At 46.7% G+C, this 24,524-nt stretch overlaps 1 protein-coding gene across 1 annotated transcript in view; it reads left to right on the forward strand.

Annotated features, from left to right (window-relative positions):
- Window positions 1–24,524, forward strand: part of DERL3 (derlin 3) — a 157,397-nt gene that overhangs the window by 97,748 nt on the left and 35,125 nt on the right. The window contains exons 5-6 of the mRNA XM_069215181.1: window positions 491–686; window positions 19,592–19,682. Coding sequence (XP_069071282.1) covers window positions 491–686; window positions 19,592–19,682 — 287 coding nt within the window. The remainder of the gene's footprint in view (window positions 1–490; window positions 687–19,591; window positions 19,683–24,524) is intronic.

Genomic DNA, 24,524 nt, shown 5'->3' on the forward strand with positions numbered 1-24,524 from the left:
ATGGAGCACGGAAGAAAATACCAGTGGTCAATCATTGTGTAAGACCCACCCTAGAGGAGGGGAAGGAGATATGGCCTAACAGACAGATGTGCTGACTTTAGAACTGGGAAACAGGCTCATGTCCCGTACTTGCCCTAACATCCTGTGATTCTAGGCAAATCACTTATTCTCTCAGTACCAAAAAAAGAAAAACATAAATAATGTAATCTGGTGCTCATGTAAAGGCATCTAATGCCCTTCAGCTACGTTTGTGCTACATAAAATTGCAAAAACATTACACCCAAAAAGATTTATGTAGAGTGCCAAGTGGTGGGATATACGTTGTGTCGCCCGCTTTGAGAGGGACGTCCAAAACTGGGCAAAAGAACTTGGGAAGGGGAAACTGTAGTATGCCTTCATAGAATTTGACCCCTAACGCAATGGTGTTATACAAATCCTTCCCAAAATATGCATTTTGGACAGCTCTGTTCCTTGACTCTGTAGCTCTCAGCTGTTTGGTCTCTTCGCCAGCCTCTTCTTCTTGGGACAGGCCTTCACGATTATGCTGGTGTATGTGTGGAGCCGCAGGAATCCCTACATTCGGATGAACTTCTTCGGGCTGCTTAATTTCCAAGCTCCCTTCCTGCCCTGGGTGCTGATGGGATTCTCCTTGTTGCTTGGCAACTCCATCTTGATAGACTTGTTGGGTAAGGTTCCTGGTGAGAGTTTCACTGGATGCTCCTCACAAATCAGCTTCACCTGATGAGATGTATTCAGCCCGTTGCTACTACACTCCACTTATCCTGCCTACAATACTTCCTCTCCGGCCTTCTCAGCAATCTCATCTTCTTCTAAATGCTTGCCTCTTTCCACTTTTAATAACCTAACTTTTTGTGAACTTCCATCTATCTAATGGTAAGTGATCAGCTGACTCTTGTTAATGATTTTGTCTTCTATTTCTCCAAAGAGGACAGCCCAGTTGTCTCAACCCCACCTCGCTTTACCAATGCCAACCCCAAAACCCTAAAATTACCCATGCCTCCCTTTACCAATGCCCACCTCTGACCCTAAAATTAACCTTAACTCCCTTTACCACTGCCCACTCAACAGTAAAATTCCTCATTCCTTCCTTTACTATCTACCCTAAACCTACAGTTACCCTTACTTCCCTTTACTAGTACCCATCCTTAACCCTAAAATCACCCTTACATCCCTTTACCACTGCCCATCCCTGAACCCGAAAATTACTTTCCTGTATGCAATATATATACATGATGCACACACGCAGCATGTTTTCCATCAGTTACACTCCCTGGACCCGCCAATTTCTTTTTACAATGCTGGCTAATGTTCTCACCCTCCACTAAGCTGCTGTGTGGTCACCAATAGTTCTAAGCACTCAGTAACAGAGATCTGGGGTGGGGTGTAATTGGGGGGAAGATTGCTCCCTGAAAAGAATGAACCTTGGATCACTGCTTTTACCATTCTGGATGAGATTTCGACATATTGCTTTTATGTTCTTATATGGACTTGTTACAATCAAAGGAAGCTTCTGAATATTATTCATGAGGAGACTGTACCCTAAAACGCTCACACCTTGATTGATTGTGTTTTCTAGATGGTGGTGACCCTTGTTATCTAGACAAAAGACACAATTAAAAATGTCCTAGCTATCGTAACTGAAACTTTCAATTCTGTTAAGGACATGGAGGCGAGGATTATGCTTTCTTTCACTTTATTCAACCATCAGCCATGCTAACATATCAAAATCAAATACATTTCTCACAAAACTTTGGGGGAAAAAACATGAGAGTAAACTCAATCATGGCATGCATCATATCCCTCCCCTTTCTTCCTGTGACAAAAGCCAAAGATGACATTCGTCAGTCCTGTTTGGATGAGTCCGATCCTGAAACAAACGTATAAATGTTACCTTAAAAAAAGCATGAAGCAGCAATGCAGCAGGTTCAATGCAGATTTAGAAACATTCAACAATCATAAGCAAGATACCCATCTTATCATTCAAAACCAATATCAGAAAACAGGAGCACACTTGCTCATAACGCCAGAAGTCAATCTCATGAAGGGTGGGGTGAAGGCAACCAAGCTATGGGTGGGCTAATCCTCACCTTGTTTCTTTAATAGAATTGAAACTTTCCATTACAATAGCTAGGGAATTTTTCATACTATGCCAGGACTAGAGGCGAGGATTCTGCTAATTTTCAGCTTGTCATCCACCAGAATCGCTATCAAAGAGACTGGTTTGACATAAAGGGCCTCATTCCGAGGCCGCCCGCCAGCCCAGCGGGAAACCCCTTCCCACGAGGAAGCCGGCTCCGAATGGAGCCGGCGGAGTGGGATGGTGCGACGGGTGCAGTTGCACCCGTCGTGAATTTCAGTGTCTGCTAAGCAGACACTGAAATTCTTTGTGGGGCCCTCCTACGGGGGCCCCTGCAGTGCCCATGCCATTGGCATGGGCACTGCAGGGGCCCCACAACACCCCATACCGCCATCCTGTTCCTGGCGGGCGAACCGCCAGGAACAGGATGGCGGTATGGGGTGTCGTAATCCCCATGGCGGCGCAGCAAGCTGCGCCGCCATGGGGGATTCCTGAGGGCAGCGGAAAACCGGCGGGAGACCGCCGGTTTTCCCTTTCTGACCGCGGCCAAACCGCCGCGGTCAGAATGCCCTTGAGAGCACCGCCAGCCTGTTGGCGGTGCTCTCGTGGTCGTTGACCCTGGCGGTCAATGACCGCCAGGGTCAGAATGACCCCCAAAATCTCTTAAAGGTAGAATTAGCAAACCAGTCAGCAGCATTAAGGATGTACTCTAAATGTGCCTCAAGAGCAAAAGCTTTTGAGGCCATAGCCCCTCTGGTAGAATGAGCCCCAGATGCTTTGTTGTCAGTGCAGGCTTCCTGCATAGCCCACCTAACCCACATAGCAATAGTAGATGAGGATAATGGCTTGCGTGGCTTTGAAGTGGCAATAAGGATCTGCTGTTCTCCTGGTGGTCACCATTCCTCAGTCATGGCTTCATATGCCTTTAGGAACTGAACTTCACAAAGTTTAGAGGGAGTCCAAGAATGTAGGGTAAGGGATTACTCGCAAATTACATTTGGTCCTCCTGGATATAAGGAAGGTAACCCCTTCTGAAGTGAATGTTCTTACAGTAATGTTCAGGGCCCTGACATCCGAGACACGCCTACAGAAAACTAGACAGAGTATATGTAGGCGGGCGTCGCTCGCCTCGCCTACAGAAGTAACGCGTTGGCGTTCGTCAAACGCCATTCCCGACTTCTGCCCACGTCGTCAGGGAGACGCGTGGAGGCGGAGACGGCAATCGGCCCCGGACTTCCGGGTTGCCGATAACTTTAAAAACAAGGACGCCGCGATCGAGGACGTCGAGAGGGAGCAGGAGGAGACAGAGCCGCGGAAACCACCCAGACCCCGAGAGCCAGAAGGGAAACCAGCGAGAACAGACCCCGAGGAGAGGAAGACGACCGGAGCAAACCAAACGGGAGAGGACGAGAGAGCCAGCCACGGCCCAGGAGGGTCGTGGCTATACAAGGAATTCACGGTCCCAGGAGAAGGACACCGGGAAAACACCACCTGGGGAAGAAAAAGAAAGGAGACCATTTAAAGACCTTAGCGGCCCAAAGAAAGCAGGAAACCAAAGGAAGAGAAGAAAAAAACTACCAAGAGACTCGAATTGTTCCACCTTCCCTACAACTTAAATAAAGCACATAACTCCCTATCAAGGGTTGATACATCCGCGTCTGTGTACTCTGTAGCCCAGACCATCCACCCCACCCCTCACAGTGGTGTCAGAAGTGGGATATTGGGGTACCGACGGGCATACCGAGACTGTACTACAATGGAGGTAAAACCCAGTCTTGAGGACATGATCAAACAACTTGCGGAAGGGCAACGCCACCTTCAATTAGTGTGGGAAGCACAACAAAGGGAGGCCAAGGAGGATAGAGAGGCCCTGCAATCCGCTCTAAAAAGTCAGGCTACTATCATGGCCAGTAATCAACTGGTCCATGAGAACGCGTTAAAAAAACTGACCGACACTATCGCTGCAAGCAAAGTGCATCCCAATGTGCCCAGTTCGGTATTGCAAAAGTATCAGGAGGGGGAAGATCCCGATTCTTTTTTCACGAACTTTGAAAGTGTAGCCTCCTCAGCGCAATGGCCTGAAGAAAGATGGGGCCAATACATTGCGCCTCTCCTAACGGGCACTCTCCAATCGGCTTATCAGGCTGCTAATCCAGGTGGCACCAACCCATATTCAGAAATAAAGAAAAGTGTTTTAGAACGTGTGGGACATGATACTGAGTATTACAGGACAAAGTTCAGAAAAGTCAAATGGGGACCCAACGAAGACCCACGAACCTACTACTACCGGGTGAAGGACCTAGGACTAAAATGGCTGGGACCCCTAGGGACAGATCGCGAGGACGTTATTAAGATCATTGTACTAGAACAATATCTAGATTCCCTACCGTCCAGCACCCGAAACTGGATAAGGCAGCACCCTAAAATAGACACTGAGACAGCCGTTGACCTTGCATGCGCTTATCACAGGTCGGGGGACGTAAAACATCAATCAATCCGACCCGTGGGAAAACCACCTATAACTCCTCCCCATTTCCCTCCCCGACGAACAATGGAAGAGCCAGGACCCTCAAGGAGTACCGAGAGAAGTCCCATGCAACAACCTCAGTGTTTCCATTGTGGGGAGTGGGGTCATATCGCCCGCGGATGTCCAAAACGACATGAGGGCATAGAACCGATGGAAATAGGGGTCACGCGAGGAAGAGTCCTATGCCTGGGAAAAAGTGATGTGTCATTTAAACACCCCCTTCGGATAAATGGGTTGCCGGTCATGGCCTTGATTGACTCAGGATGTAGTCAGTCGGTAATCCGTCATAGTCTCATTCACCCTGTACAACCGACTGAAGATCAATGGGTTACAATATGCTGTATTCATGGAGATCGCGCTCAATATCCCCTGTCAACGGTCAAAGTAGAATGGAACTCCCACCTTGACCTTCTCCCCATGGGAATCATGGATAACTTGATAGAGGAGTGCGTCATTGGGACTGACTATCAGAGATTCCATGAGATCCTAGACCAAACACGAAAGAAGAAACCGGAAGATGAGTGGTGGCGTACTGCCCCTTTCTGGGAAGACCCTATATGTAGCTCCCCCACAAGGAAAAAGTTAACCCGAAGAGAAAAGAGGGCAGAGAAATATAGATTTGCAACTAAACAAATCCGAACAAAGGAAGAAGGAGTGGTAGCCCATATAGACACTGCCCCTGTGTCTTTTAGAATGAGTCAGCACGAAGACCCTACCCTGGGGAATGCCTGGAAGAATGTCCAACCAGCCTCTACTGGAGAGGTAGGTCCCTACTTCTTGAGACACAAGGACTTGCTGTATAGAGTAACAAAAAAAGCAAATGAGGAGAAGAGACAGCTCGTAGTTCCCGAACCATATAGGACCCAGGTACTCTTCCTAGCCCACAATCAACCGGGGGAGGTCATTGTGGCCGGGAGAAAACGGAGGAATATCTGCTAAGACGGTTTTACTGGCCCGGTCTATACGCACATATCCGACGGTATTGTGCCCAATGCCCAAAATGTCAACTGATAGAACCCGGAGCCATTAGGAGAGCCCCATTGCAACCCCTACCGATTATCGATACACCATTCAAACGAGTTGGTATGGACCTAGTTGGACCCCTTCTGCCATCCAGTTAAGGACACACCCATATCCTCGTTCTGGTAGATTATGCGAGCAGATATCCAGAGGCGATTCCACTCACCAGTATCACCACGAAGGCAGTGGCACAGGCCATGATAACATTCTTTTCCCGGGTGGGTTTCCCTGAAGAGCTTCTTACTGACCAGGGAACTCCATTCGTATCCGGACTTATGAAACAGATATGTAAGTCCCTAGGTGTTCTCCAGATAAAGACATCAGTGTATCACCCCCAAACGGATGGTTTGGTGGAGCGATACAATCGCACAGTCAAAACCCTGTTAAGGAAAATAGTGAGCGAGACGGGAAAAGACTGGGACCAGAAACTTCCCCTAGTGTTGTATGCAATCAGGACACACGAGCAATCCTCTACCGGGCATAGCCCGTTTGAACTTGTATTCGGGAGACAACCACGAAATTTACTTGACATGGCAGCAGAATTGTGGGAAGAGGAGAATAATGAGGAGAGACCCATCTTAGACTATATACACAAATTAAAATCCCATCTCCAGACAGTGTGGGAAGATGTAAGACGACATTTAGAGGAAGCCCAAGACAATCAGAAAACGTACTACGAGCAGGGTGCCAAGTTAAGGGTACTACAACCCAACGATAAAGTGTTAATCCTACGACCCACTTCTGAACATAAGCTAATCGCCAAATGGCAAGGGCCGTATCGGATAATAAAAGCGCTCACCCCAGTTACCTACGTAGTGGAACTAAATAACCGCCCAAGACGAACCCAAATCTATCACATCAATCTATTAAAGAAATGGGAGGATTCCGATAATGGCAATAAGGCACCCGCAAGAGGGTATATGATCACCCCTACTCACCCACTAGGGTTAGAACTATGCCCCACCTCCCAACTAGGTTCCCCCAAACTTCCCAGAATCAATGAGTCCCTTTCTGAGACGGAGACAAGGCAAATTATGGAGCTAATACACCGTCATGCCTACTTCTTCTCAGAACTACCGGGGAAAACTTTGTTGGTTCAGCACCATATTTGCACACCTGAGAGCACAATTGTACGCCAACGTCCTTATCGAATCCCCGAAGCAAGGAAAGTCCTCATAGAGGACGAAATCACTAAAATGCTATCTCTTGGGGTTATTGAGACGTCCACCAGCCCATGGTGCTCTCCTATCGTCCTAGTGCCGAAACCGGACGGTTCGGTCCGTTTCTGCATTGACTTCCGAAAACTCAATGAGGTATCACTCTTTGATACCTACCCCATTCCCCGGGTCGATGAAGTATTAGAAAAAATTGGGCAGGCCCGTTTTATGTCAACTATTGACCTGACGAAGGGTTATTGGCAGATTCCCTTAGCCCCCTCAGACAAAGAGAAGACAGCATTCGTTTCCCCTTCAGGGTTGTACCAATTTACTGTCCTCCCGTTCGGGCTCCATGGTGCCCCGGCTACATTCCAACGCTTGATGGATCAATTATTGAGACCCTTCCATGATTTCACGGCTGCCTATCTCGATGACATTGTCATTTTTAGCTCTACCTGGCCAGACCATCTCCTCCATTTAGGAAAAGTATTCGCAGCACTGGCCGCCGCAGGCCTTACAGCCAACCCAAAGAAATGTGTCCTAGGTCAGACCCAGATCGCCTATCTTGGTTATGTCATCGGTAAAGGAGTATTGAGCCCACAAAAAGATAAGGTAGCCACCATTAGACAGATACCACTCCCCAAAACCAAGAGGGAACTCCGCTCATTCCTAGGGTTGGTCGGATACTACCGACGGTTCATACCACAGTACTCGACCATTACGGCCCCCCTTACGGACCTATTGAAGAAACAATACCCAAATGTCCTTCCTCCTTTTTCCCCCTCACAATTACAGGGATTTCACTGGTTGAAGGAAGCCCTTTCTACCGAACCCGTGTTACGATGTCCCAATTTTTCCAGACCCTTCCATCTTTTTACCGACGCTTCTAATGTCGGATTGGGGGCCGTATTGGCACAGCCGGACGATCAGGGTTTTGATCACCCAATCGTGTATATCAGTAGGGAATTGTTACCTAGGGAAACTAACTATCCTACCATCGAGAAGGAATGTCTTGCTATAAAGTGGGCGATAGAATGTTTACAATACTATCTCCTGGGTCGTCCTTTCATCCTTTTCACTGATCATGCCCCCTTGACGTGGTTGTCTTCCCACAAGGACACAAATTCCTGTGTATTGCGCTGGTTCCTTGAACTGCAACCCTTTACCTTTCAGGTCCGTCATATACCTGGGACACGTCAATGCCCCGCTGACTTTCTCTCCCGCTGCCCAGATTCCTCGGTCCTCTATCAGTCCCGATCAAGGGAAGGGGTGTGTAGGCGGGCGTCGCTCGCCTCGCCTACAGAAGTAACGGGTTGGCGTTCGTCAAACGCCATTCCCGACTTCCGCCCACGTCGTCAGGGAGACGCGTGGAGGCGGAGACGGCAATCGGCCCCGGACTTCTGGGTTGCCGATAACTTTAAAAACAAGGACGCCGCGATCGAGGACGTCGAGAGGGAGCAGGAGGAGACAGAGCCGCGGAAACCACCCAGACCCCGAGAGCCAGAAGGGAAACCAGCGAGAACAGAACCCGAGGAGAGGAAGACGACCGGAGCAAACCAAACGGGAGAGGACGAGAGAGCCAGCCACGGCCCAGGAGGGTCGTGGCTATACAAGGAATTCACGGTCCCAGGAGAAGGACGCCGGGAAAACACCACCTGGGGAAGAAAAAGAAAGGAGACCATTTAAAGACCTTAGCGGCCCAAAGAAAGCAGGAAACCAAAGGAAGAGAAGAAAAAAACTACCAAGAGACTCTAATTGTTCCACCTTCCCTACAACTTAAATAAAGCATATAACTCCCTATCAAGGGTTGATACATCCGCGTCTGTGTACTCTGTAGCCCAGACCATCCACCCCACCCCTCACAGTATAGTTGACAGTTTAGTTGTAATTCCTTCCTGGAAAGGTAACAATTACTAGGCCACGATAATTTAACACCTTGTTGGCACCCCAAAGGACTGAACATCGTGGTTCAGGAGGTAAAGACAACCTAATCTCTCTGAGAAGTTTGCAGACTCATGGGTGTTTGCCCACCGGAAGACCAGCAAACAGGGAGTGTCCAGCAGAAGTCTATGAGCAAAAGGTATTGATCAAGCAATACGCCTTATCCTCTGAGGCCAAGAAACTCAAGATATGGACGTCTGCCCCCACTGGATCCAGAAAAGCGTCAGTTGCTACTTCATAAGTGTCCGGCCTCCAGCTGAAGTACCAGGAAAGTTGGTGGTCCAGATGGGGCGCACAAAGATCTACAGAGAATGGGCCCCACCTCATTGCCAGGATTTGGCAAATTGTTGAATTGAGCTTTCACAGGCTTGCGTCTCTGAAGGTCCTAGATTGCCAATATGCCATCTAACTAACCCAGAAGAAGCTCTGCTGTCTCTATAATGTGACTCTGAATGCAGTAGTCCCAGATTTTTTGAGCTAGATCCGAGAGAGCCTTGGACTTCATTCCCCCAACTGATTGATGTTTTACCTCCGCTACATTGTCCATCTTTAGAGGGACACAACACCGTGCTGTGTTTTTCATCCAACATTTCACTGTGAAAGAACCTGAAAGCAATTTGAGGCAGTTGATTTGCAAGGACCTTTCTGAAGCGGACCAGGTACCACCTGTGGTGAAGTCCTCACATCTTCCCCCCACCCCCAAACTGGAAATACTGGTCTCGGACTCTAATAGATCAGATCCAGTTGGAAACCAAAAATAGCATGCCTGTTCCAGGTCTCCACATGGGAGAGCCATCAAGAGAGCTCCTCTTTGGCTGCTTCAGAGAGTGAGACCTTCTGAGCGTAAGTGAGTCCTCTCCGAAGGAGGGTGGCTTTCAGGTGCTGGAGAGCACATTGGTGCAAGGGACCCAGGAAGATCGCCTGGATGGACGATGACAGGAGGACCACAATCCTTGTGAGTTGCCTGAGAGATGTTGTGAGACTGGACAGTGTTCTGCGTATCTCATGGCAAATGCTGGCAACCTTCCTGGAAGGAAGATTCAGTAGAATTGACAGAATTTACCACAAACCCCAAGAATGTCAGAGACTGAGAAGGGAGTAAGATGGACTTTTTGTTCTTGATGATGAATCCTAAGGATTGGACAAGGTCGACCATGCAGCGTAGATGGCCAGTCAGTGTCTGTGGGCACTGGTCCATAAGAAAAATATAATTGAGGTAGACAATCATGCAGATGCCTCTGGTCCTGAGGAACTTCACAGCTGGCTTCAAAACCTTTGTGAAGCATCAAGGTTTGGATGATAGACCAAAAGGAAGAGTGGTGAATTTGAAAGTTTGGGATTTCCACTGAAATTGGAGGGACCTCCGATGTGGTTGGTAAATCGGGATCCTCAGATACACATTCTTGAGGACCAGACATACTAGCCAATTATTGGGTCTGAGTAAATCCCACAAGAGTTGGATCCCCTCCATTTTGAAGTGGTGGTAAACTAAGCACTCATTTAATTCTCGCAGGTTTATCACAGGACGTTGACCGCCGTCCCGTTTCTCCACCAAAAGAGATTGCTGAGAAATCCCCTGGGATGTACCATGGTTGGAGTAATAGCCCAGTTGGTAAGAAATTCCTCTACCTCTGTCTCCATGAGTGCAGCCTCTGAGTTAGAGAAGGCCAGGGGAAGGAGATGGGTGGGTTGAAACAGGGATCCGTAAAACTCTGTAGAAGCTCTGGATGGTTTGAAGGACCCAGGGATCCGAAGTTACCTCCCTCCATTTGGTAACGAAACCAACCAGTCTCCCAAACGTATATGGAAGAGGAGTTGAACACTCACCATGGGACGTGGAAGAGGTGATGTCTCCTCTTGTATCTCCTCTGGCGACTTGGTTGCGAGGGTAACTTGTGGAGGGTTAGAAACCATGGAAAATGGAGGCATATTGCCATTGGTACTGCTTAGAGCCCTGACCTATGGAGGCTTGGAGTTGGGCATGGCTTATCAAGCGCCCCCTGCCCTGGCCAACCCCAGTGAAAATCCAGGGGTAAAACGCGTTTAATGGAAGACTTCGCCTTTTCCAGAGAGTTAAAAGTGGACACAAACTTGCTGAGCTCTTTATTGAACAGATGTCCGAAGAGCCCACCCTGTGCTATCGGGCCTGCCCTGATGTCACCAACTCGCCCAGTTTACGGTCCATTTTGATTAGGAGAGACCTGTGCCTCTCAGTAAGAGAAAGGTTTTGAGAGGTTCGCATTCCAAAGAAAAATTATTTCCCTTTGGGCCCAGCCTGACAGGGCGTCTGGGGCTATGAGGGTGCCTGGTGCTTTGGCGTCCTCAACCATGTCGAGGATCTTGGTTAGGGGCCCAGAGATGTCTTGTAGTTTATCTTGGCATGACCATCAAGTGCGGTTAATGCCCTTCTTGGGGTCCCTTATGTATATGGCCAGGAATATAGCTATACGTGAGTTTATCCCAAGAGTAAAGGCCACTGTGGCATCCAGGGACAAACGGGTGCATTACGCATGTAGGCGGTTGCAGACCTCCTTATCTAGGGGTTTCCTATCCCTCCCCACCAAGTAAGTGGTGACCTTCCCTGATGGAGTCCATTCTGGGGAGGGTGGATCTAAAAGATCATCAGGATCAAGCATATCGGTGTTCTTGCTTTGGGGTTTCGACTGGGGGAGGAATTAGTTCCCCTTCGTAAATACCTGCTGACAGGCGCCACGGCCTGTCTAGCTGTGTATTCCCATCCGCCTAAGCAGGGTAGTCGTACCCGTCGGGGGAGGGAGGGGCGGGATATATCAGTGTCGCCTGATTCCTTAGGTAGGTCACCCAAGGGTGGGGGAGGGAACCAGTGGGTCTGCGACATAAAGGCTTGTGTAAGGCCTGCAAAGTCTATTCAGGCTCATGAGAGGGTTTGCACAGGTTAGGCTGAGTAGGTGCGGTAGGCTTTCTAAGAGGTAGGGGGACAAGAAGTCAAAGAGGGTCTTTCCTTGATGGGAAGGTTTTTTTTTAACATTCAGCTATTGCCAGGAGCTTCTACTCCAAGGGCGCCATGACGTCTGATAAAGCCATGCATCCATGGCCTCACAGAATTCCTCTGTGATGGGAAAATAGAAGAGCTCCAGTCCTGACATAGAATACAACATTTTCTAGCTTTGCGTTAAGAATTTCAGATTCTATTAAGGACACAGAGGTGAGAATTATGCTTCTCAATCTTTACTACTCAAAAAACAGCAGCCAATATAAAACAGTAAACATTAAGCAACTTTGTACCCCGCCTCCCATAACCACCAATAGCAGTCCAACATAGTCTATAAACTGGAGAGGGACCATCTGACTTCCTCTTTCGTTGTAGCCGAGCTATACCATACAGTGCCGAATTCCAACAAACTCTCCTGGATGGATAGAAACATCAAACCAAAGATACATTCTAGCCAAAACGAAAAACGGATGATCCACCAAAACTTCATCCTTGTTTGGAATCAGATTCTGAAAGAAAAAACAATTATGAGACTCAGTTATATTACAACCGATAAGTTCAAAGGTGGGTAAAATACTTCATAACAATGCAGAGTGTGCAATAACATTTTAATTTACTAGGTGGGATAATCCTCGCCTCCTTGTCCTTAATAGAATCTAAAATTCTTAACGCAAAGCTAGAAAATGTTGTATTTTATGTGAGGACCGGAGGCTCCGATTATGCTGGTTCAAAGCTGATCCACCACCAAATTAGAAACATGCACTACTGGTTTATAATAAAACATTTTAAACATGGAGTCACTAGACCAGTCGGTAGCTCTAAGAATATCTTCTAACCTAGAACCCAAAAGAAAAGCTTTTAACGCCATGGCACCTCTGGTGGAATGAGCCCCGTATAAAGACATGTCAATGCCAGCTTCTGCCATGACCCTCCGAACCCAGCGGGCCAAAGTAGCAGCTGACATCAGTCTGAAAGGTTTCTGAATGGATATCAGAAGAGGACCAAGAGAGTCCACTCTGAAACTCTCTGTGCGTGTTTATAGACCTTTAAACACTTAACCGCACAGAGGTTCACATTATTAGGAAAAGCCGGATAATCCACAGAAGTAGACATGCATTTTGTATGTTTAGATATAAGAAACGGATCTCCAGAAGGAGAGAAAAGTCTGCTAGATCTAAAGCTTTCACATCGGAAACTCTGCAACATGATATTAAACAGAGCAACATGGTCAATTGGGCCGATAATTGCTTCATAGATAACAAATGATTATCAGGCCAGTTGTTCAAGAAAGATAATGCAATGTTCACATCCCACAATTGTGAATAATGTGGTTTGGGTGGATTCGCCACCCTAATACCTTTAAGCAATTTACATACTAAGGGATGTTGACCAACAGGTTTATTATTCATTCATGAATGTCCTGCCGAAATAGCTGATCTAAAGTTATTTAATGACCTGTAACACAATCCTGTTTCACACATTCAGACAGGAAATTTATAATGTCTTTGACCTTGGATCCCACGGTATCCACTTCCCTTCGAAGGCACCAACCCACCCATTTTGCCCATGCCAGAGATTATCTTTTGTGGGTGGACGGAGCCCAAGCCTGTTGTATAAAAGAGGAAGCTGAAGACGAAAGGCCTTGCACTTGAGCATGTGTCCCGATATCTTCCAAGCCATAAGAGACAGTTGCCCCGATAGTAGACGAGAATGAGGCAATCCCACCAGATCCTGGAGGAGCCGAGGAAAAATCAGGAGCTGCAGAGGCAGAGCAATCGAGAGTTCCATAAGGGATGGAAACCACGGCTGACCCCTCCATTACGGGGTGATGATAATTGTAGATGCTGCTTGATGACACAGAAGCGTTGCTACTCGTGGGATCATGTCAAACGGGGGAAACGCATAATTCATCTGAGTTGACCAATCCTGAAGAAAAGCGTCCGTTGCCAGAGCTAACGGGTCTGGTATCCTGCTGAAAAATTTTTGGAATCTGAAAATTGAGACGAGATTCAAATAGGTCAACTTGACACGGGCCCATCAAAGACATGACCTTCTGAAACACAGAAGGAAGAAGTTTCCAATTGCTGGAATCCTTAAAAAAACGGCAGTTCCAATCTGCCACTAGATTGTCTTTGCGTGGAAGAAATTCTGCTATCACCATGATTTTCCAATCTAGGCAAAGATGACAAAACCCCCTGGCAATATTCACTAACAGGCGAGACCTGGTCCCCCCCCAAGCAGTTGATGGACACATTGTCAATTTTCAGGAGAATGCAACAATTGCTCCTGAGTGGGGAGAGAGATCTGATGGCACACAAACCCGCTAAGAATTCCAGACATGGAATGATGTGGAGTCGAAGTTCCTCTGAGGACCAACGACCTCTGGTTGAAAACGGACCGCATCTCGCTCCCCAGCCCCAACGACTTGCATCTGACTCTATCACAACTTTGGGTGATTCTCCAAAAATGGCTCAGCCATTCCAGGCCTCCATATCAGAAAGCCACCACTGGAGTTCCTCTTGGGCTGGAGAGGCCCCGGGAACACTGCTTGAATCGATGAAGCCAAATGACCCACAATCCGTGCCAGGGACCTCAGAGATACCATCTGTTTCGATAATGACATTCTTAATTCCCTCTTGATCGACTTCATTTTCTGAGAAGGAAGTAACAACTGAGCTTTCACTGAATCCACCTGAAACCCCAAGAATTCCATTTGCTGAGATGGAATCATGGAAGATTTCTTGTGATTGATTACAAATCCCAGTTCCCGGAGAAGAGAACCTACCCAAAGCAAGTGAGTTAGTAACAGGGCTTGATCCTGTGCCGTGCTTATCTTATCATCTAGATAGACTATCAGGCGAATGCCACTCCCACAAATGTGTTCCACCACATGTTTCGATAGTTTGGTGAACACCCAAGGAGCCAAAGGCAGACCGAAGGGGAGCGTCAGATACTCGTACCAACTGTCTCTCTCCATCGAAAATAAAGAAACCTTCGGTGAGAAGGAGCTATGGAACCAATAAATAACCATCCTTGAGATTCAGATGAACCATCCAGTCCCTGTCTTGTAGTAGATCTCGCAAAAGATGGATGCTCTCCATCTTGAAATGGCGGTAGACTACAAATGGATTGAACTTTCCTGAGGTTGAGGACTACCCTCTGATTTTGCACCAAAAAGACCTTGCTGCAAAAACCCATCGGGTGACAGGAAGTTACTGCAATAGCTTTTTTTGCCACCAAGTCTCGAATTTCGCAATCTATAAAGGATAGGAGGAGGGAGAGCCGGTTGCCGAGGGATAACTGATAATTCTATGGGGTACCCTTGTACTGAATTCAGAACCCATACATCTGAAGAAAAGGAGGCCCATTTTTGAATAAAAAAGTTTAGTCTGCCTCCTAAAGGGATAGAAGGAAAAGGAAGATTTATTACCTGTGGGGGTCTTATCAATGGCTCTGAAACCTCTACCAGCCCCTCAATAGTTGCGGCTGCAGGATCCTCTGTGTCTTTAGGGGTAGAAGCCTGCTTGTGAGGGTTCTTGTGTATAACCCCTGTGTTGTGAAAAATTTCCTCTTCCAGGACCTTGCTGGAAGCCTTGGCTGGCTGAGCGTCCTCGAAATCGACTTCCTTCCAAAAAGGGGGTTGAAGGTTCTTTTGAGAGAGAACTGACATTTGTCCAGAGATGTGAAGGTGTTCACAAATTTCGCAATGTCTTTCACAAATTTGCCTCCAAACAATTGCCCCTCAGCTAAGGGACCTGCTTCAGCAGAGGCCAAATCTACCAATTGCGGGTCAGTGCGTAATAAAATGGACTTCCTTTGCTCTGATGCCAAAGCACAATTAGCATTCCCCAAAAAACAAATAGCACGTTGAGTCCACTCAGCCAAAACCTGTGGGTGAATAGCAGCACCTGTCTCCTGAGTCTGGAGAGCCAATGCCAGGATTTTTGCAAGCGGCCCTGAAACATCTAGAAGCTTGTCCTGACAAGTTTTGAAGGCCCTGTCTATTCCTTTTTTCTAATCTTTTTTTGAATTTCTTGAGAAAAGTCACCATAGTATTATCGATTTCAGGGGTGACTTTGGTTTTATGGGGAAGGTATGGGCGAGGGCATTCAGATCTCAATCTGGAACTGACCTCTTTTCAAAATCTTTACGAATATGTAACTGCATATATTCTGCCACCGCAGGGGCCGGAGCCCAATCAGAAGAACTGGGATGGATAATATCAGAAGGTTCAAAAGTAAAAGGGGAAGGAGAAAAAGAAGAAGAAAGTTTATGTTTCTTATTGCGTTTCTTAGTTTGGAAAGACTCATGCGAAGAAGAATCAGAGGCAGAATCCGCAGGAGGCAAAGATATAGGAGTAGGAGGATCTGTAGCATTAGTATGTTCAGAAGTAGAAGGTAGTGAGATATTGGCCAGTTTGCTCTTGTGAGGCCACAGCTGTTCTGAAGAAGGGACAGACTGAGATGAGGTATCTCCAGCAGGAAGAGAAGGTGCAGACGGACCAGCTAAGTCATCAAGTCTTTTAGACAAAGGTTCTAGGGCAGAGGTAATCACTTTATCTAAGGCTTTTTGCACTTAAGAATCAATAACCTGTACAAAACACGGATCAAAATAGTAAACTTCATCCTCATAAGGCCCATACATCTCTAGGCCTTGCTCATAATTCTCATAATCAGACATGATAATGTCACAACTTGGATCTTCCAAGAGAGTTAAAATAACTCTGTTGCAGTGTCTGCAAAGAGTCTTTAATTATTACAGCCCCAGCCAACTTTGGTCAAGGGCGTGGGAAAAATAGACAGGAAGCTGCACAAGAAGGTGAAAATCACCAAATTATTTCCACAAAGCGATCCGGAGAGCAGGATCGTCGTTATACTGAAATTGCCTGAATTATATTCACTCCCCCCATTCTTGCAGCCTGGGGCCGGCGTCTGTCGTCGTACGAGAAGGGCAGTTGACAAAAACCGTCACTTCCCCTCCCGTAGGAAGTGCGCGCGCGTGTAGCCCAATTGGGCTACCACGCACGTCTTATTGTGCGCTTCGTGAACGCGACCCAAAGGTCAGGCAAAAGTGCCTAACTCTGCAGTTGCGGACAGCCAAAATGCTCTGACGTGTGCCTCTAGAAGACACAGAACCGCCGCTGAGGTGGCGTTGACCACTTAATTTAGCCGCCAAAGCAAATGCTCGGAACCGCCGCCAAAGCTGCATTGACAATTTTTGATTTTTTGATTTTCCTGTCGGCAGAAAGGGTGCCCCCAACAGGAAAATCCCAGCCTAAATTTTAAAATGAATACTTAGGGCGCAACACACACCCTGATGCGTGGCAGAAGAAACAGGAGCATGCGTAAACACCACTAATTACCAAGATGAGGGTACACAAATTTTATATCACATTAATAATACATTGAAATGGGGAGGCACTTATCTGACTGTGGAGCAGCAAAGAAAGAGGAAGTTAGAAGGTGCCTCTCCAGTTTATAGACTATGTTGGACTGCTATTGGTGGTTATGGGTGGCGGGGTTCAAAGCCTCTTAATATTTACTGTTTTTTGTTGGCTGCTGTTTTTTTAAAAAGTAAAGATTGAGAAGCATAATCAGAGCCTCCGGTCCTGACATAGAATTAGTAGCCACGAAGGAGCGGAAAACATTCCAGCGGCCACAGCTGAAATTAAATAGGTTAATAAAGCAGTTAATACAGCAGTTAATATATCATTTTAGGCAACAATATAGTACTGAGTGAGCGTGAAGAACGTAAATTGCCAGAGCACGGATTCTGAAGAAAACAAAAGAAAACAGCATTTAACTGTCGGCTGCCAGAGCAGCGAAGAAAGAAGTGGCAGGAAAGTCTAGAGGAGGATATGATGCATGCCCTAATTGCGGATTGGTTTAACTGACTCATGTTGTTTTCTCAGTGTCCCATGGGAAATATAGTTGCTTTTGATGTGTTCACATGCTTTCTGGTTGAATAAAGTGAAGGAAGGAAAGCATAATCCTCGCCTCCGGTCCTGACATAGAATGTATGCTAAGCATCACATGACTTTCAAACAAAATTAATGGAAACTGATGTTCCTGACTTTAGTAATTAGATCTCAAGCAAAAAGGGAGCAAAGAGGGAATTAAGAAAAAAGGGAGCCCTCCACTCAGACACAATAACAAAAAAAACAATTTCCTATAACCATAAGAAAATCTAATCACAAATAAATTAAGGCTCCATGCAGCAAAACTTCACTGTATGGGTACTAGCCAGTAGAATCATCTGGACCAAAAAGCGTCATATTTACATTAAAATTCAAAAACATTATTGTACTAGGTGCTTAGTTATTGCAGCTAGACAAATTAATTGCCTCCCGTAAGGTACCACCTCAAGCCATTGGTTGACAATCCCACTAACTCCTGCTTCTCATCTTCGGTGGACCTCCTTATTGGAGAAAGAACACTGAGAGGTTACCACCAACAAAACACATGACCCTTGGTCAGCATTTCATCAAACAGCGGGGGAAGGGATACATCACATGCATCCTGGTGCATGGTTAAAAACAGAATTGCGTGTTCTAACCAGTAATTATGAAAAGCCAACCAGTTTCATACCACTAAAGTTTAAGGTAAATTCATCAGGCCTAGAGGGACCGGCATCCTAGAAAAAAGAGAAGGAAAACTAAACTAAGGCCAGGTTAAGTTGTCAAGAAGTCTAATGAAAAATATAGTGCATACCAATACTTAATTTGAGCCGGTGGTTTCCGGTGCCTGGCATCAGCACTTAATTGTCAACACAGTGCCTTTGGCAGTCTGCCACAGTGTGGCGTTGTCTGGCTAATTTAGAGATGACCACAACAACAGTTAATTATTAATTCAATATATATTAAAAAGTACTATTACCTGCTGCCCAAGCCATTCGTATAGGTCAGGAGGAGGAAGGGGAGGGCTGAAATAGTTTGAATTGTCACACTTGCAGGAGTGTGATGGTTAGGAGCTCTGTTGTTACTCTCATTGGCAGCATGACAGGGGCAGTGTGTGGTGCAAGTTGCAGTGGTCTCCTAACGAGAACCCTGGCACTTCTTTTCGTTTACTTATCTTTTTATTTTACAAATTAAGTACTGGTGCATACCTCCAAAATGTAAATAAATATGGAGAAGGCATTTTTTTTTTTTTAAGGGCTAATTTCGGAACTTATGCCGGGTAAGTACATACCAGAGGACACAGGGTACAGCAACTTTTTTTCTGTTTAAATTGCCACCTGAACAAAATTTGAGATATTTTCTATAGTCCAAAAAATGTATGTTCCATGGGAGAGACACATTAGAAACCATGGTTACTCAACTGTCCAGCAGTAACACAAAGGTCACAAAATGTGCAGATATTCAGCATCTCTTTTTAGGGGCAGAATGGAATCCCGCTGCCTATGCGCATACATAAAAACATTTAAAAGATCTGTTGTCAGTACGACAAAGTTTGTATTCAGTAAGAGTGGTACAGCTTATGTGGCTAAATAAAACAATGTCCTTATAAGACCTCAAGCAAATGTTAAAAGTCACTACATCGTATGCCTCGATAATCCCTAAATTATGATGTTATTTTAAAAAATAAGAAAGCTTGCTGTTTCGAATGTCAGTCTAGCAGCCCAATGCCACGACATAATTTCCTCCACCTATAACCCAAGTTCAGATACCAGAGGCTGTCGTTCCAGCCCTAGAAGATCACTAGTTCATCATTTCAATGTGTATCAATCAGTTTCCATGCACAGGCTACGTTACTTAGGTAGATCGAAAATACATTGCCCTATCATTCACATTTAGTCTTCTTTCTATTGTATGGTGTACCAAACTGGGCGTTGTGTAGATATATTTTCACCCATTCTTTTGTTTTGATCTCCCCCTTCAGGCATTGCGGTTGGCCATATTTATTACTTCTTGGAAGATGTTTTCCCCAACCAGCCTGGAGGGAAGAAGTTGCTTGTGACGCCAGGACTATTGTAAGTTGAAGTTATGTCCTTTCTTTCCACCACCCGGGTTCTTTCTAGGTCCAGTGGAACGAGCTGTTTGTTTGGCACATACGTAATACTGTGGTACTTCTCTAAATATAAAAATGTAATATCTCTTACTTGAAATGGAAAATATCCCCAAAACAATTTCAAAATGGTGATGAACGTGGAAGGATTGACGCCTGAATAACCAGAGAGAGACTAGGACCGAAAGTCCATGCTTGGAGAATACCCTGTGTTTATTGTTGATTTCCACCAGAGTTCGATGGGCAAAGGCCCACAGTTCCATTTCAAGGAGTCCAAAGAAAATCTCAGAATATTTGAATGGCGTAAGGGCATTGTCACTTTAACACAGCTTTGTCAGCCAAGGATGGTCTTATGTCAGTAATCCTCAGTTATTTTGTCTAACCAGCTCGAGCCTGATTAGTGTGAATCAGGGTTGTGCATACCTCTCTATGTGATGTTATGCTGGTTATTTGTATGAACCTTTACATTTTGGAGTATTACTCTGTGAGCTGTGTGCATAATGTCTTTAATTGATGAATTGAGTGCCTCCTATGTCATGTTCCTACTCTAAATCCATAAATGAACAAAGTCAAGACCCAGCAACTACTTGTATCTTGAAACAAATATCAGTTGAGTGGCATGCAGGAGTACTTGCTTTGAACCAAAGTGAAAACCTCTTGGTGTGCCTGCTTTTTCTTGAAATTAGAGCCGTGTGGCCATTTATGGCCGCTTACGGTGGTGAGAGGCCATCGACATAAGGATATCTCAGGTGGGCAGCCCCTCTCTTACTGGAGTAGAGGCCCCAGACTCCAGTCCCTAGGTGAGAACTGCCTCTGCTGCTGGAATAATTCAGCACCAGAATTAACTGATATGAAAGTATAAGGAAAGTCATGTTCACCGGACAGCATGTAAGATCCTTTCAAAGCAGAAGTTGTTTGATATGTAGTTCACATAACCCGATGGCAAAGGATGCAACCTGATTTAATGAAAGTGAGTCCCATGGCTAGCCTTTGCCAGGGTGGCCACATTGTGGGGAATACACTCCCTGACTGTATGCCCAGGACCAGTTTTATATCACACACTCCACTGATTGATGTTTAGAGTAGGCTGTGCCTCACACCAAGTGGGACAGGATTATTTGTCTATTTTGTTAGCACAGAGAGATGCACATCTCTTTGCCTTACGTCAAACTCTACAAAAGTGCAGGTTTACCTGCAGAAAAGAGCTATTGCACTTTGAAATTAGACAACACTTAAGTTGTGGGCCTTCTGCTAAAATGCAGAACTCATCCAGGGGCGTGACCCTTTATGCAGAATAGGCAACTCGCAAACTGAAAGTGACAGCACGTTTGAGAGATGCACATAACCAAAATGAACATTGCTGGCCCTTATGGTCTATGCCAAAGCACATCAGATATGGAAAACATAAACTTCTCCTGCTGGAGGCAAACATTTCCAGAAGGGTTTCATTTCTACTACACTGGCCATCAAAAATACAGAGATGTAATCAATCACAAAATGTGTATTCAGTATAATTTAATTAAACAGATTATTAAAATATATATATTGATATGGAACTGGACAAATACATTTGAACATTAAACTTACAGTTACACCAAAATCAAATACAGATATATCTGATAGAAACTTCTAGTTGCAGATTCCTTACCTTAGAATTTCCCCCAGGTGTCAGACTGGATCCAGAGATTTTTCTTCGAGCAATACCCTTGCACGTCGGTAGGTGGCGTCAGTCAACTCCGCGGCCGTCGTTGGCATCATAGTCGCCATGATGACGTCAGGAGTAGTACATAGATACCGCCTCAGCGCAGTGACGTCAGTTCTTTTCTTTCCGCACCACATCCTGATCCGGAGAGAGCTACCCTGGTCTCTTTTTGACCGATTTCAACAGTTTTGTCGAGTTTTGAAGTGAGTTTTTGGTGTGTCGAGGATGTCCCCAAAGACTGGGTTTAAAGCAGTGCGAGGACTGTCACCGCATGATGTCGGTGACGGATCCTTATTGGGTTTGTCTGTGGTGTCTGGAGCGTGACCACGACCCGAAGTCGTGCTCCCAGTGCTGGGCCATGCCCCTGAAGGCCTTGAGGGAGCGTTACCTCAAGCTTATGGCGGCCCGGAGCTCGACTCCACGTAGGTCCTAGTCTCGCTTGAGAGGAAGGTCTTGAGACCATTCGCGGAGCCACCACCACTCGTTTTCCTTCAAATCTTCGGGTGCAGATAAGAAAAAGAAGAAATCGAAGCGGTTTCATTGCACTTCGACTTCGTCCCGTCGCTCGGCTGACGCGACGCGGGAGGAGCGTCGACGCTCAAGGCCTCTGTAGGAAAATGGCTCCCTGTTGCAGTTACCCCCCACTTTTTGCCTGATATTGATGTTGACTTGACTGAGAAGTGTGCTGGGACCCTGCTAACCAGGCCCCAGCACCAGTGTTCTCACTTAAAATGTACCATTGTTTCTACAATTGGCACACCCCTGGCACACAGATAAATCCATTGTAAAAGGTACCAGTGGTACCAAGGGCCCTGTGACCTGGGGAGGTCCCCAAGGGCTGCAGCATATGTTGTGCCACCCTAAGGGACCCCTCACCTAACACATGCACACTGCCATTGTAGATTGTATGTGTTGGTGTCGACATGGCATCCCCCTCAGGATGCCATGCCCACAAAATACTGCCTGTGGGTTAGGTAAGTCACCACTCTAGCAGGCCTTACAGCCCTAAGGCAGGGTGCACTATACCACAGGCGAGGGCATAGCTGCATGAGCAATATGCCCCTACAGCGGCTAAGTCTATTCTTAGACATTGTAAGTACAGTGTGGCCATATTAAGTATATGGTCTGGGAGTTTGTCAAAATGAACTCCACAGCTCCATAATGGCTACAATGAATACTGGGAAGTTTGGTATCAAACTTCTCAGAATAATAAACCCACACTGATGCCAGTGTTGGATTTATTAAAAAATGCACACAGAGGGCATCTTAGAGATGCCCCCTGTATTTTACCCAATCCTTCAGTGCAGGACTGACTGTTCTGTGCCAGCCTGCTACTGAGAGATGAGTTTCAAACCCCCTGGGGTGAGGGCCTTTGAGCCCTCTGAGGCCAGAAACAAAGCCTGCTCTGGGTGGAGGTGCTTCACACTCCCCCCCCTGCAGAAACTGTAACACCTAGCAATGAGACTCAAATGCTCAGGCTTTGTGTTACAATGCCCCAGGGCACTCCAGCTAGTGGAGATTCCCGCTCTCTGGACACAGCCCCACTATTGGCGGCAAGTCAAGGGGAGATAATGAGAAAAACAAGGAGTCACCCACCAGTCAGGACTGCCCCTAAGGTGTCCTGAGCTGAGGTGACCCCTGCCTTTAGAAATCCTCCATTTTAAGTTTGGTGGATTCCCCCAATAGGACTAGGGATGTGCCCCCCTCCCCTCAGGGAGGAGGTACAAGGAGGGTGTAGCCACCCTCAAGGACAGTAGCCATTGGCTACTGCCCCCAGAACTAAACACACTCCTAAATGTAGTATTTAGGGGCACCCCAGAACCCAGGAAATCAGATTCCTGCAACCTGAAGAAACAAGAAGGACTGCTAACCTACAAGCCCTGTCTCCTGACTCGAAAACCTGCAACCAGCGACGCATCCGACAGGGACCAGCGACCTCTGAAGCCTCAGAGGACTGCCCTGGACCAAAGGACCAAGAAACTCCTGTGAGCAGCGGCTCTGCTCAATTTCAACAACAACTTTGCAACTTTCTTGCAACTTTAAAGAACTTCACTCTTCCGGCCGGACTTCACGCTCTGCACCCGACGCCCCCGGCTCGAGATCCAGAGAACCAACACCACAGGGAGGACTCCCCGGTGACTGCGACCCCGTGAGTAGCCCGAGATGACCCCCCTGGACCCCTACATCGACGCCTGCAGTGAGAATCCAGAAGCCCCCCTGACTGCGACTGCCTGTAACAAGGGACCCAACGCCAGGACCAAGCACTGCACCTGCAGCCCCCAGGACCTGAAGGAACCGAACCTCAGTGCAGGAGTGACCCCCAGGTGACCCTCTGCCTAGCCCAGGTGGTGGCTGTCCTGAGAAGCCCCCCCGTGCCTGCCTGCACCGCTAGAGTAACCACCGGGTCCCTCCATTGAAACGTATACAAAACCCGACGCCTGCTTTGCACACTGCACCCGGCCACCCCTGTGCCGCTGAGGGTGTGTTTTGTGTGCTTACTTGTGTCCCCCCCCCAGTGCTCTACCCCCCTAGTCTGTCCCCCGAGGACGCGGGTACTTACCTGCTGGCAGACTGGGACCGGAGCACCCCTGTTCTCCATCGCGCGTATGTGTTTTGGGCACCTCTTTGACCTCTGCACCTGACCGGCCCTGAGCTTCTGGTGTGGTAACTTTGGGGTTGCCTTGAACCCCCAGCAGTGGGATGACTATGACCAGGAACTGAGACTTGTAAGTGTCTTACTCACCTCACAACCTAACCAATGCTTACCTCCCCCAGGAACTGTTGATTTTTGCAGTGTCTACTTTTAAAATAGCTTATTGCCATTTTAACAAAGACTATATATGATATTGCTTTAATTCAAAGTTCCTAACTTACCTGTGTGAAGTACCTTGCATTTTATGTATTTACTTCAAATCTTGAACTTGTGGTTCTAAAAATAAATTAAGAAAATATATTTTTCTATATAAAAACCTATTGGCCTGGAGTAAGTCTTAGTGTGTGTGTTTGTCATTTATTACCTGTGTATGTACAACACATGCTTAACACTACCCTCTGATAAGCCTACTGCTCGACCACACTACCACAAAATAGAGCATTAGAATTATC

The sequence above is a fragment of the Pleurodeles waltl genome, chromosome 11 (genome assembly GCF_031143425.1).
Source record: "Pleurodeles waltl isolate 20211129_DDA chromosome 11, aPleWal1.hap1.20221129, whole genome shotgun sequence".
NCBI classification, from domain to species: domain Eukaryota; kingdom Metazoa; phylum Chordata; class Amphibia; order Caudata; family Salamandridae; genus Pleurodeles; species Pleurodeles waltl.